Source organism: Bipolaris maydis (assembly GCF_028858645.1).
Source record: "Bipolaris maydis strain C4 unplaced genomic scaffold PSV08scaffold_2, whole genome shotgun sequence".
NCBI classification, from domain to species: domain Eukaryota; kingdom Fungi; phylum Ascomycota; class Dothideomycetes; order Pleosporales; family Pleosporaceae; genus Bipolaris; species Bipolaris maydis.
Window position 1 is genome coordinate 1,563,414 of NW_027093858.1, and position 11,083 is coordinate 1,574,496.

General features: G+C 49.8%; 5 protein-coding genes across 5 annotated transcripts; 2 read left to right on the forward strand and 3 right to left on the reverse strand.

Moving 5' to 3' along the window:
* Positions 1–199: 199 nt before the first annotated feature.
* On the reverse strand, positions 200–1,430 carry PSV08DRAFT_368168 (uncharacterized protein; the record flags this gene model as incomplete). Its single annotated transcript, XM_066093137.1, has 3 exons — positions 200–422; positions 478–1,101; positions 1,159–1,430. 3 exons carry the CDS (start codon positions 1,428–1,430, stop codon positions 200–202), a joined length of 1,119 nt encoding a protein of 372 aa, XP_065949787.1.
* Positions 1,431–3,798: 2,368 nt separating this feature from the next.
* Positions 3,799–5,611, forward strand: PSV08DRAFT_398892 (uncharacterized protein). The gene is made up of 3 exons (XM_014229072.2): positions 3,799–4,413; positions 4,468–4,984; positions 5,198–5,611. Exons 1-3 carry the CDS (start codon positions 3,901–3,903, stop codon positions 5,323–5,325), a joined length of 1,158 nt encoding a protein of 385 aa, XP_014084547.1. The 5' UTR covers positions 3,799–3,900; the 3' UTR covers positions 5,326–5,611.
* Positions 5,345–6,298, reverse strand: PSV08DRAFT_266164 (60S ribosomal protein eL6). The gene is made up of 3 exons (XM_014229071.2): positions 6,160–6,298; positions 5,672–6,007; positions 5,345–5,619 (listed from the first exon to the last, which is right to left on the reverse strand). Exons 1-3 carry the CDS (start codon positions 6,286–6,288, stop codon positions 5,467–5,469), a joined length of 618 nt encoding a protein of 205 aa, XP_014084546.1. The 5' UTR covers positions 6,289–6,298; the 3' UTR covers positions 5,345–5,466.
* A 177-nt stretch (positions 6,299–6,475) lies between these two features.
* PSV08DRAFT_398894 (proteasome complex subunit Rpn13 ubiquitin receptor-domain-containing protein) lies at positions 6,476–8,284 on the forward strand. Its single transcript, XM_014229070.2, has 4 exons — positions 6,476–6,562; positions 6,617–6,692; positions 6,740–7,241; positions 7,561–8,284. Exons 1-4 carry the CDS (start codon positions 6,512–6,514, stop codon positions 8,120–8,122), a joined length of 1,191 nt encoding a protein of 396 aa, XP_014084545.1. The 5' UTR covers positions 6,476–6,511; the 3' UTR covers positions 8,123–8,284.
* Positions 8,285–8,913: 629 nt separating this feature from the next.
* PSV08DRAFT_358995 (uncharacterized protein) lies at positions 8,914–10,991 on the reverse strand (the record flags this gene model as incomplete). The annotated part of the gene is made up of 5 exons (XM_014229069.2): positions 10,964–10,991; positions 10,636–10,765; positions 10,130–10,577; positions 9,597–10,080; positions 8,914–9,547 (listed from the first exon to the last, which is right to left on the reverse strand). The coding sequence occupies exons 2-5, from the start codon at positions 10,756–10,758 to the stop codon at positions 8,914–8,916; spliced, it is 1,689 nt and encodes a 562-aa protein (XP_014084544.1). The 5' UTR covers positions 10,759–10,765; positions 10,964–10,991.
* Between the last annotated feature and the right edge of the window lie 92 nt (positions 10,992–11,083).

Genomic DNA, 11,083 nt, shown 5'->3' on the forward strand with positions numbered 1-11,083 from the left:
AGACTTGGGTAACATGAATGAAATCTGGGAAGAGTAAGAGGTTTCTAGGGTATGATGAATGGCATCAAGGTTTCTTGTAGTCAAATGAAGGCTTGACTTTGTATGGGAGATTGGTATTCAAAGTACTCTGAGTACGTAACTATCTCGGTCTTCCCCCCCAAAATAAATTCATGATTTCGCATTTTCACTGTCCATGAATCTATGGTGTCAGAACCAACTTTCCAGTAGTCTTACGGCCCTCAATATCTTGAGTTGCCCTTACGATATCCTTCAAAGGATAAACATCGTGAATCTTGACCTTCAACCCGTCCTTCTCAATAAACTTCCACAGCTCATTCGATGCTTCTAGAACTTCCTCGCGCGTAGCGAGGTAGTTGAAGAGTGTAGGTCGGACGAGCTTGATGTTCTTTGCTGCAAGACGACTAAAATTTGCATTAGTCACTGTTTCCACGAAAAGGGTGACAAGGGCAAACTTGCCCAAGAGAAAAACCCTCCACAGGCCCAGATGCGTTACCAAATGAACACATAGTACCCTTTCTTCTCACCACAGCAAGCGAGCTGTCAAAAGTAGCCTTGCCGACTGAGTCGAAGACAGCATGTACACCCTCACCTCCCGTGATCTCCAGGACCTTCTTTACGAAAATATCTCTGTCGTCTTCATAGTACTCAAGCAACACCTCAGCACCGTTCTCCTTGGCCAGATTCCTCTTCTCCTCCGTGCTGGCTGTCGCAATAACCCTTGCGCCAATCGCCTTGAGCAACTGACACAACCATAATCCGACACCACCGGCCGCAGCCGTAACAAGGATCCAGTCGCCCTTTTGCACAGCGTACGCGTCGCGGATAAGAGTTATAGCAGTTAGCGCCTGGAGCAAGGAAGCAGCAGCCGTCTTGGTGGGAATAGAGTCTGGCAAAGGAACCGTGGTTTTCGCTGGTGCGGCAACGTATTCTGCATAGGCTGATTGGCCCATATAGGCTACTCGCGCACCCACTTTGAGGTCGGCGGGTGCATTGGGGCCGGTTGCAGCGACGGTGCCAGCGCCTTCGCGCCCAAGAATGTAGGGGAAGTGGGGCGGTTTGTAGACACCTGAGCGGAAGTATCTAGACACGATATGAGCGGCACTGTTGCGGATGTAGAAGATACAATGATAAACTCACGTATCGATGTAGTTAATGCCAATGAACTCGTTCTTAACCAGTACCTCTCCCTCCTTGGGCTCAGGGACCGGCACATCGTTATACTGCAACACATCTGTTCCGCCTACCTTCTCGATATACACCGCCTTCATCGTCTTAGGTATGGACGCCATGGTTCTGAAACCGATCACTCCTGGGCTTACGTGCGCACTGATAGCTGCGAGTCTCGTCGCTGGAGATGTCTGTCTGAAAAGCAATTGGGCAGGGCGTACAGCTTGTAGCGCGAAGATCATAAATCGGAACTGTAGAATTGACGAAGTTCCCGGAATGCTTGTTTTTGTCTTGGGAGGATAAACGTTGGGGGATAAATACATACACGGCGGCTGTGCTGCTTGCCCCGCCCCCCACACTCTCCCCGCTCCCTGCAACTATCACGTCATGTCACAATACGACTATCTTATTCAGCAAAATTTGTTGGATTAGGGAATCGATATGACTGGTATACGAATGGGGTCTAGTATGGTGAATTATCAATTGACGTGTAGTCCTTGTCAGTGGTGCATGTCGCTTGAAGGGCGTATGGAGTTGCCTCGGTCGAAGCGGAAAATGGCGGCCCATCCTAAGCAGTGCAAAACCACTAAGTAAGAGCATGGCCAATTCAGTACTCGCTCACTTCTCCGCCTGCTGCAGATCTTATAAATGTGAGTTAGTATTTCAAAAATCTAACATCTATGAAAGGAAGAAATGCACATTGGATAGCATGGATTTAATTAAGAAACAAGCACGATGTGATAGCAATCTTTCACGCTCTTCATAATGGCTAGTTTTGGTGGGAGATGCCCGGTTGTTTTGGCTTCCTGGTTCTATCAGATATAAGCATGAGAGGGGGGACCCACGCCGATTTCGCTCGTGGAGTACAAGTGCGTCGTGTAAGCAAACAACGTCACAGACTGTCTTTAAGCTCGGTTCGCAAAAGAAACAACGTTCCCGTGTACCAGAGACATCACCTGAACTGGGTTATCCTGGTTGAAGATGGTGCTTGTTGTTGTTTTTTGTCTCATCGCCTTACGTTGCGCTCGCACAATTTTCGGGGTTTTCACTGCGATACTGTGATTTCTTTTTTAGCGATTTGGGTAAGATTGATGTTTATGGAATCAATGTTTTTGAATGAACATAGAGCCAAGTGTTGACCATGCTCCCGAGTTGTCATAGCGGTGTTGACCAAGAAACTCGTGCAAAAAGCCTCTACATCCACACAGACATGCGCGAGGTAGCCGAAGTGTTAGCATGAATCGTATCTGAGACATACATACATGAGCTTTCCTAGGCTACCTTTTGGAGGTTAAGCTTTTTTGTTTCTGAAAAAAAAGCACTTTGACCGAAGTACCTCCAAGTTCAGTGGTCTCAACCAGAATACCGTACGGTGTCATTGACGGATTGTGTTTTCTGGGAAACAATCCGTAAACTCAGGTGAGCTTCAGGTTGCGACATTTCCCTCCCATGTCTGTATATGCTTCTGTCTTCACCTCAACTATGGTTTCCGCGTTGCGCTCTGTCCTTGTGACGAACTTAGCTTCACAAGAGATCTTTCTAGTTTCAAATATGTATAGTTTTATTTTATATTGCCAAGAGTTTTACATAGGTGAGGCGCACGATGAGAGTAAATCTACTAGAACATACTTGTAACCAAAGCTTGTCTACACTTCTTACGTTCGGTACAGTTTCTAAATACGGAGAGACATTGCAAGTAGCAAACTTACATTGGATCATAACATTGTCTACAATGCTGCTTTGCAATACTTATAATCAAAAGGCTGGTCGTTTCACTTAACTCAGAATTCAAACACTGTGCTCCTTTTAACAATCAAGTAATACGGAGAGTCGACATCTATTGATTCTTACCATACTTGGTTCCTGCAATATTCATAACCAACTCGAAGTGCTCGCGCAAAGAGGTTACAAGGAGATTTCTATCCAAATTCATCGAAGTTTACAGACAAGATAAAAAGCTTTTAGCACAGGTGAGGCTTATGCTGCTTACAATTCGTTCAGACTGACATGTAATAGCAAGCCATAATACAGCTATGGTATACTTGCATTCCGATCTATTTGACGGCTCAAATGGCATTACTAACACAAAATCGTAGCCTCCAGTTTGCGTCCGGCGTATAGTTGACCGTTACGATGCACGCAATTTCCAGTCAGAAGAAATCAGGAATATGGGAATAAGAGTCTGGAGACACAAGACAACAGCTGAATGGGAAGTGCTTGTTGCTGCACTCCATAGAAAGATAGGACAGCTCCAAACAGAGATCAAAGAGCTCCAGACAGGAATAGAAGATCGCCAGATGGAGCTAAGAGAGGCTAGGAACGAGGCTGCCAAATGGAAGGCAATGTACGAGAAGAAGAACAAGGCTATGGAGAACGCATATTTGAATTGTTATCACTACGACAGCAAGTGAACTGTGGAATCCCATAGCCAATTCCTAGATAAAGAATAGAGTAGGGTACGCCGAGACATCACAAAATTCTTACGTAGATACGTGCTCGCTTGTGTCACCAACCCATCAACCCGCGTGTCAAGAACCAAGGCTTACCAGCCCCCACTACGTCATCGCCTCACACATGCAAATTGGGCAAAACAACATATCCTAATTGCACATTCTCCACTCTCCACATTAAACACACAAGTACATTCTTGCAACCGTATTCTTTAAAAAATCTGCTGTCACCAAAAACATTGCTTGCACTCCACCTTTCGAGATGGGCGCATTCCTATCTTCTATCCTAGCGCCCATCGCCCTTCCACTGGGCTCCTTCCTCGCCATACCCATGTTCAGCTCGTGGTCTACGGGTCTAAACCTCATATTTCTCTCCGTCGCATGGACAACAATCGCCGCATCTTACTCGCCTCTGCAGCTGGAACTCGTTGCTCCCTTCGTCCTGCGACTATCACTGTACATCATACCCAGCCTTATCTTTCTTATCTTTGACATTGGTGTACCTAGTCTTGCAGTTGAGTTCAAGAGCCAAGGGAAATGGGGCATTCCGAGTAACCAAAGGGGTGGTGCAAGGGCTGTGAGAAGGGTAGTAGCGTGGAGTTGTGCCAATGTACTGCTTACGGTTGCGCTACAAGCGGGTGTTGAGTTTATTGTGACAGACGTGTTGCAAATGAGGAGTCTACTACGCATCAAGGGCAGTAGATGGGGACTGAATCATTTGCCGAATCCTTGGACAATGGTAAAGCACGGCAGCATTGCTTTTGTGTCGCGAAATGTAAGTTGGCTTTTCCGTGTTCTGCAAGTCACCCTATACTAACAGTCAAATTAGATCCTCCAATACTACACCCACACTCACCTCCTACACTCACCCACTGGTGGAGCCCTGTCAACACTCCACCAAAACTGGCACCACAGTATCCGGATTCCTTACTCTTTCGTGGCAAACTACGACCATCCCATCTGCCATCTCTTGCACCGTTTTCTTCCTTTGTATCTCCCTGCAATCGCATTGCGGATGCACATATTGACTTATCTCATCATGATTGGACTCTTCAGTCTTGAAGAGACATTTGTGTACTCTGGCTATAATGTCTTACCATCAACCATCATGTTAAGGGGAATGGCACGCCGTGCCGATGCGCACATGATGAGTGAGGGGGAAGGAAATTACGGATGCTTAGGTGTGTTAGACTGGTGTCATGGAACAACGTTGGGCAAGGATGTAGTGGAAGACCTCAAAGCAGAAATGGAAAAGCACAACGTAGAAGCCAAGGCAGGAAAGGCTGTGGACGAAGCAGGGAATGCAGCAAACGGGCTTGCCAGTAGATTTGGAAGATCCAAAAAAGGTAAAGGAAGAAAGTGAATTGCACATTAACACAAGGTGGGACACGGAAAGGGGCAGTACAATTGGTGCAATCGGTCCTTGGGGCATGGGTTCAGGTCGGTTGTGGTCGCTTCTGATACCTTTACGTCATAATCGGATGGGAGCTCTGGTAGCAGTCGGCGCAGTCATCGGTCGAACAATGTCAATGTGTCTGTAACTCTATTTCATGCATCAGTACTCGATTACCGCCCTGTATGTACCGCGCCCATTGAACGCCCAACTATGACATCACGCAAGCGGAGACCAAATGTTCACTTCTGGACCGTCTCAGATTCGCTTGCTCGTTATAAAGTCTTATGGTAAATGCCTTGGCGGTATCCTCCATGAAAAAAATTGGCTGCCCTGCCGCTGCGGTTCTTGATCCTCGCTAGTACGGCTGCAGTATGCCGAAGTCATCTTTCATCCCATGCACTGAACGCCGAATGCCCGATCGTTATCCGTCGCTTAGAAGACCATCGCGTGAGGCCTGTCTGAGCTGCGGAGGCTGAAGCTGGCACCGAGGTAGTCCGCGAGGTGGGCTTCCTTCTTGATGGTGGCCAGGAGGGCCTTGTCGATGGCCTTCTGGTCCTCGACACGGTCCTTGGAGGTCTCCTTCTTCTGTTGCGATTGTTAGTATCGCCGCATTAGAGCGCTCGTCGTAGTTACACACCTCGGGCTTCTCGCCCTGCTTGAAGAAAGCGTCCTCGCCAGGCTTGTGGGGGGCCTTGTCCTTGGTGAAGTAGCCGTCTTGGCTGGCCTTCTCGATGACCTTCTCGTCTACGCCTGCAAGGTCGACCTTGGTGGAGGTGGCGATGACATAGCGGGCGTTTACTCGGCGGAGGGGAACACCGTTAACTTTGAAGGGACCGGTAACAAGGAGAACACCCTGGGCAAGGTGCTTGAGGACAACGACGCGCTTGCCGCGGAAGCGACCAGCAAGGAGGATGACGACGGTACCGGGCTGGAGAGACTGGCGAACCTTTGCAGGGCGGACAGTCTTGCGGGCCTTTGGTCGCAGTTAGCGGAGCTCCAGAATATGCTCTATTCTCCCAAGTTCCACAATGGCGCACCCACTGCACGCAGGCACATTGATTTGCTTCCCGTCTCTTTGCAATTCTCCGCTTTGCCTTGACGCTCCCGGTTCTATCGCGAACGTACCTTCTTGGGGACGGCAACGTCCTCAGCAGGGTAGTACTTGCTGGCCTTCTGGCTGTGGTGCGGTATCGACCTCTCCCCCTTGGAGAACTTCTTGGTGGTGGGCTTCGTGTCCTCTTGTGTGGCCGCCATTTCGTTTCGCTGTGGTCGTTAGTGCTGGTCGGTGGTGATGGCGATGGTCGGAATTTCGTGAAATCCTCCAGTGTGTGCCAAGCTGTCCAATCGATACGCGTGACCGGGCCGAGCATTGTTCCGGGGCGCTCGGAGCTTCCCGCCGCGTCGCCGCCAGCTCCACCGAAGACGCCTAGGAAGCTCGAACATCATTGTCCCTAGCATCACAAACACCACCCCAAACATGTCCATTCAGCCACTGATCACCTTCAAGGCCGGCCAGTGCGAGCTCACGGTAAGCTGGATGGAATTTTGTCAATCACATTACCTGTACTAATCGCACATTCAGCGCCGAGATGGCAACCAGCAGACGGTCAAGCCAATCCCGACACCTGGTTACGTCTACCTTTACCAGGGAGAAGATGGTTTGTGTGCTGCGACATAGCCCTGTGCATCAAACTGACAGTGCCAGAATTCGTGCACTTTTGCTGGCGACCCCGCGACAGGCCCCTCGACCAGTCCGAGCTTGACCTCATCATGATTCCCGGCGACGGCTCCTTCCTCCCATACACCGGCAAAGAGTCAGCAGAGGACTCGGACAATCTCCGATCACCTACCGATGGCCGCATCTATGTCCTCAAGTTCTCGTCGAGTTCACAGCGCTACCTCTTCTGGTTACAATCCAAGTCGGAACACCCACGTGGAGCCGCATGGTTCAGCGAGCGTGATCAAAAGATTGGTCAGATCGTTGATCTGCTGCTGACTGGCGAGGAAATTGATGTACAGGCTGAGCTCGCCGGTCTCTCTGACGCACACGGCGGTAACGACGAAGACGAGACGATGGAAGACGTAGACCATTCATCTAGCCGAAACCGCCACGGTAGCACCGGAGGTGCTGGAGCGGATGCTACAGGTGGAGATATCCGAGAGGAGGGCGAAGAGTCCCGTGAAGGAGGTGCTGACGGTGGCAGAGCGTAGGTTCCGTCTACTTGTAATTATATGCGGCGTCGTGGCGTAGTGGAATCACTGAAAGCAACCGAAACTACTGTGGAAGACCATACCAGAGTCCCAATGTAGAAAAGAAAAACTCACAGGGACATTCTTTCACGATACGGCGTTTGGGAAGAAGCATAAGCCCAACCAAGAACATGGGATATTGGCACTGGCTGCTCATGTACAACAATAGAAAAATAAGCATCATGCTACGTCTTCCACCGGCCACGCCACGGCGCCCGTTCTATTTCTCTCTCTTGAGCTTCAGCATCCTGACACTCCGAGCTAATATTTCGACAGAGCCGCGTCAGGCGATGTCTCAGCAATTGTCTCCAACTTTATGGACTCGCTTAAGGGTAGCAATATGGGCACCAGCAGTTCGCGCCAGCAAGGTTCCGGCGCGCCCTTCACCACGCTCCTCGACCTCCTCTGGCCCTCGCACACCGTCCCTACCGTCGCCAACGCATCCGATGACATCATCGACGCTCTTTGCGCCCAACTCCCCACCACGCCATTCCTCCTCGAAGCCGAGGTCGAAGACGTCGACCAAATCGACCCAAACTCCGAGACCGCCCAAATGGCCATTCAGACGTTGAGCCGCGAGGAGAAAATTGACGTCCTCACCAGGATTCTGCGTGCACCGCAATTAAGGGCTGCGCTAGGTAGTCTGACTGAGGCACTCAAGACGGGTGCGTTGCCGACGGTCAGTCAGGCCCTGAAAGTCGATGTTGAGAATGGGGGTTACATGAGGGGTGGTGCTATGCCGCTTGGTGGTGGAGATGCGGTCAAGGCATTTTTAGATGGTGTGAAGAAGACGGTGGAGAAGGAGAAGAAGGGGGGTGATGAGATGGATACGAGCTAGATGTCACCCCGTATAGATGTGGTGGTGGTAGAGAGTGCCCGATACGACGTCACGCTGTACGATGACTGCATATGACTTATGGTAGATATTAGAGGAAGACGAATGAGGTCGGCATGCCAGTCAGTGCTTAGGTAAAATACACAAGTATCTTGCTTCTTTTTAATGTCTGGTCTTGTCAGGATAGCTGGTTTACACTACTGGCCTAATTTATGATACTCTGACAAAGTCGCAGATCAGTACAAAAGAAAAAAATGGACACCCTTCAATTGCAACAAAAGGGTAACGGATTTTTTTGTGAAGAGGGCAGAGGAAAACATGGAATGATTCATGACACATGATGGATGACTCGATCGCGTGGGAAATACGAAAGGCGCTTAGGAGTCATCAACACAAAAGACGAACTAGGAAAATGCGAAAGATGTGGTGACAGTGACACCAGACATTCATGACAGGCTGTCAAGCACTCATTCACCAAAGTCTAGAAAACAAACATACGCAAGGAGATGGTTTGGACCAAGACATTGACATTTGACCATTATGCCTAGGATCATATCGAACATTGTAAACTTGAAGGGGGTTTGTCGTTACATTAGCCATTTTCGCTTGACTTTTTTTCCCTCTGTTTGCTAACTATATAGCGTACAGAGGGAAAAAAAAGTCAAGCGAAAATGGCTAGTGTAACGACAACCCCCTTCACCATGACGTAAACACCGTGCCATCAAACTCCATGCCACCAAATGCTCAAACAAACAGAAAAGGACGCCACAAACACTCGGACTAACATCGCTCCATTAGTAGCTTCGTCCGAACAAGATCCACTGCTTGGCTGGAGTCGTGCAGGTGGGGTTGATGCACTTGGTCTTGCCAGGCTCAATACCCTCAGGCTGGTCGAAAGGAATACACAAACTCTTTGCGCCCATGGCAGGGGCTTGCTTGTCCTCAGCGACACCATCACCCAACGCTGTTCTGGCGCTCTTGGCCTTGACCTCGTCCTCGCACTTATCGCCCTCGCAGTGAGGAACAAGAACAACGTTCTTGGCATTAAGAGTGGGAACGAAGTCGTCCCAGTTGGTGAGCTGCACGCGATGGCTGCGGAAAGTCTTGTCAGCCTTTTCGAACATATCGTTTTGAATCTGCTCGAGAAGCTTGGGAACTTCTTTTGTAAGGTCATCAACGTTGATAGTACCACGTGCAGCATCCTTGTCGTCAATGTCGCGGCGCGAGGTGGTGACAACGCCCTTCTCAGCATCCTTAGGGCCGAACTCGATTCGCAGAGGGATACCCTTGAGCTCCCAGTCGTTGAACTTCCAGCCAGGGGAGTAGCCTTCACGGTAGTCGGTCTCAACGCGAACGCCTGCTTCCTTCAAGTCGTCTGAAATCTTCTTGACCTTGCTGTAAAGGCTTTCCTTGTCTTCGGCGGACATCCTGCTAAGATTAGTTACATGTTCCTCAAGGACGCGCAGATAAAACTTACTTGGCTGTAACACCGACAGGAATGACGACAACCTGAATTTCAGCCACACGAGGAGGGATGACCAAACCCCGGTTATCACCGTGAGTCAGAATCATGACACCAATTGAGCGGGTAGTCAGACCCCATGAGTTTTGCCAGACGTGGACATGCTCTGACTTGCCAGACTCCTTCGCGTGAGGATCCTCGACTGTGATGTTGAACATCTTTGAGAAATGCTGTCCTAGGCAATGGGAAGTTGCAGCCTGAATACCACGGCCTGTTGCAGGAATGAAACCCTCGATAGTTGTGGTGTAGTCGGCTCCAGGGAACTTCTCGTTGACGGTCTTGGTTCCCTTGACGACGGGAACGGCGAGCAAGTTTTGGTAGACGTCAGAGTACCAGTCCAAAATTTGCAGAACCTCTGCGCTAGCCTCTTCTTTTGTAAGATGCGCAGTGTGACCCTCTTGCCAGAGGAACTCGCGCGATCGGATGAATGGCATAGGGTCTGGAGGCAGATTAGACAGAAATCAATGGTAGTATCTCCAGGGACATACGCTTGAACTCCCACCGAACAACGTTGTTCCATTGGTTAAGCTTTAGGGGCAGATCACGATGGGACTGGATCTTGCGAGCGAAGTAAGGGTACATGGCGGTCTCGGAGGTAGGGCGCACAGCGACAGGCTTCTCGAGGTCAGACTTGCCACCTTTTGTCACCCAGGCGACTTCGGCAGCAAAGCCCTCAACGTGTTCCTTCTCCCTCTCCAAGTTGTCTGCGCTGATGAAGATTGGGAAGTAGGCGTTCCTGACTTTGAGTGTCTTAATCTGTGCGTCGAACCAGGACTTGATGTTCTCCCAGATGGCATACGAGGATGGTTCGAGAATGTAGCATCCGGCAACATCGTAGTATGAGATCATCTGGCCCTTAGTAATGACCTGCTGGTACCATTCTCCAAGATCAACCTCTTTTGCGACATCGATACCAATGAGCGCTGATCCCTCAATCTGTTGTAGTGTCAACATGGCGAAAACCCCAAGCACAGCTCCAATCGGGGGAGCGGACCTTCTTCTTTTGTTGCTGAGGCTTCTTAGCAGCCTTTTGGGGGTTGCCGTCCTTCTTGCTCTTCTTGGTCTCAGAAATGGAAAGATCCTTCATCTGACCGTCGGCTGCCGTAGCTTCAGCCATATTGGGTCTGTTGTAGGCGGCGAGTGTTAGCGCAATTCAAGGCACAAACAACGAGGTAGCAGTCTCTATGATAGGTTTAAGCTTCTAGGAAAGGATTGTAGAGTAGTGGTTGCTCAGGTAGCCCGTATTTGGCAAGTGTAGGATGTGTTATAGGGGGTGTTGGCGGGGCAGGGCGGGGTATCTGACGCGACTTGAGAATGCTTACATGCAATTGAGGGACGAAGAGGATGTTTTGTAAGCGGATTAGACGTGTCAGAAGAGAGATGCGTCACAGCTACAGTCAAGGAGCTTGAGCAGGTGAAAAGGGCGGTCTTGGGCGCAGGCT

Bases quoted from the DNA above. Each gene is read 5' to 3' on its own strand.
- PSV08DRAFT_398894 (XM_014229070.2), top strand. From the start codon at position 6,512: ATGTCCATTCAGCCACTGATCACCTTCAAGGCCGGCCAGTGCGAGCTC. The intron at 6,563-6,616 runs GTAAGCTGGATG...TCGCACATTCAG, and splicing joins CCGGCCAGTGCGAGCTCACG to CGCCGAGATGGCAACCAGCA. The intron at 7,242-7,560 runs GTAGGTTCCGTC...ATATTTCGACAG, and splicing joins GGTGCTGACGGTGGCAGAGC to AGCCGCGTCAGGCGATGTCT.
- PSV08DRAFT_266164 (XM_014229071.2), bottom strand. From the start codon at position 6,288: ATGGCGGCCACACAAGAGGACACGAAGCCCACCACCAAGAAGTTCTCC. The intron at 6,008-6,159 runs GTACGTTCGCGA...CTGCGACCAAAG, and splicing joins ACGTTGCCGTCCCCAAGAAG to GCCCGCAAGACTGTCCGCCC. The intron at 5,620-5,671 runs GTGTGTAACTAC...CAATCGCAACAG, and splicing joins AGCAGGGCGAGAAGCCCGAG to AAGAAGGAGACCTCCAAGGA.
- PSV08DRAFT_398892 (XM_014229072.2), top strand. From the start codon at position 3,901: ATGGGCGCATTCCTATCTTCTATCCTAGCGCCCATCGCCCTTCCACTG. The intron at 4,414-4,467 runs GTAAGTTGGCTT...CAGTCAAATTAG, and splicing joins TTGCTTTTGTGTCGCGAAAT to ATCCTCCAATACTACACCCA. The intron at 4,985-5,197 runs GTAAAGGAAGAA...TTCATGCATCAG, and splicing joins ATTTGGAAGATCCAAAAAAG to TACTCGATTACCGCCCTGTA.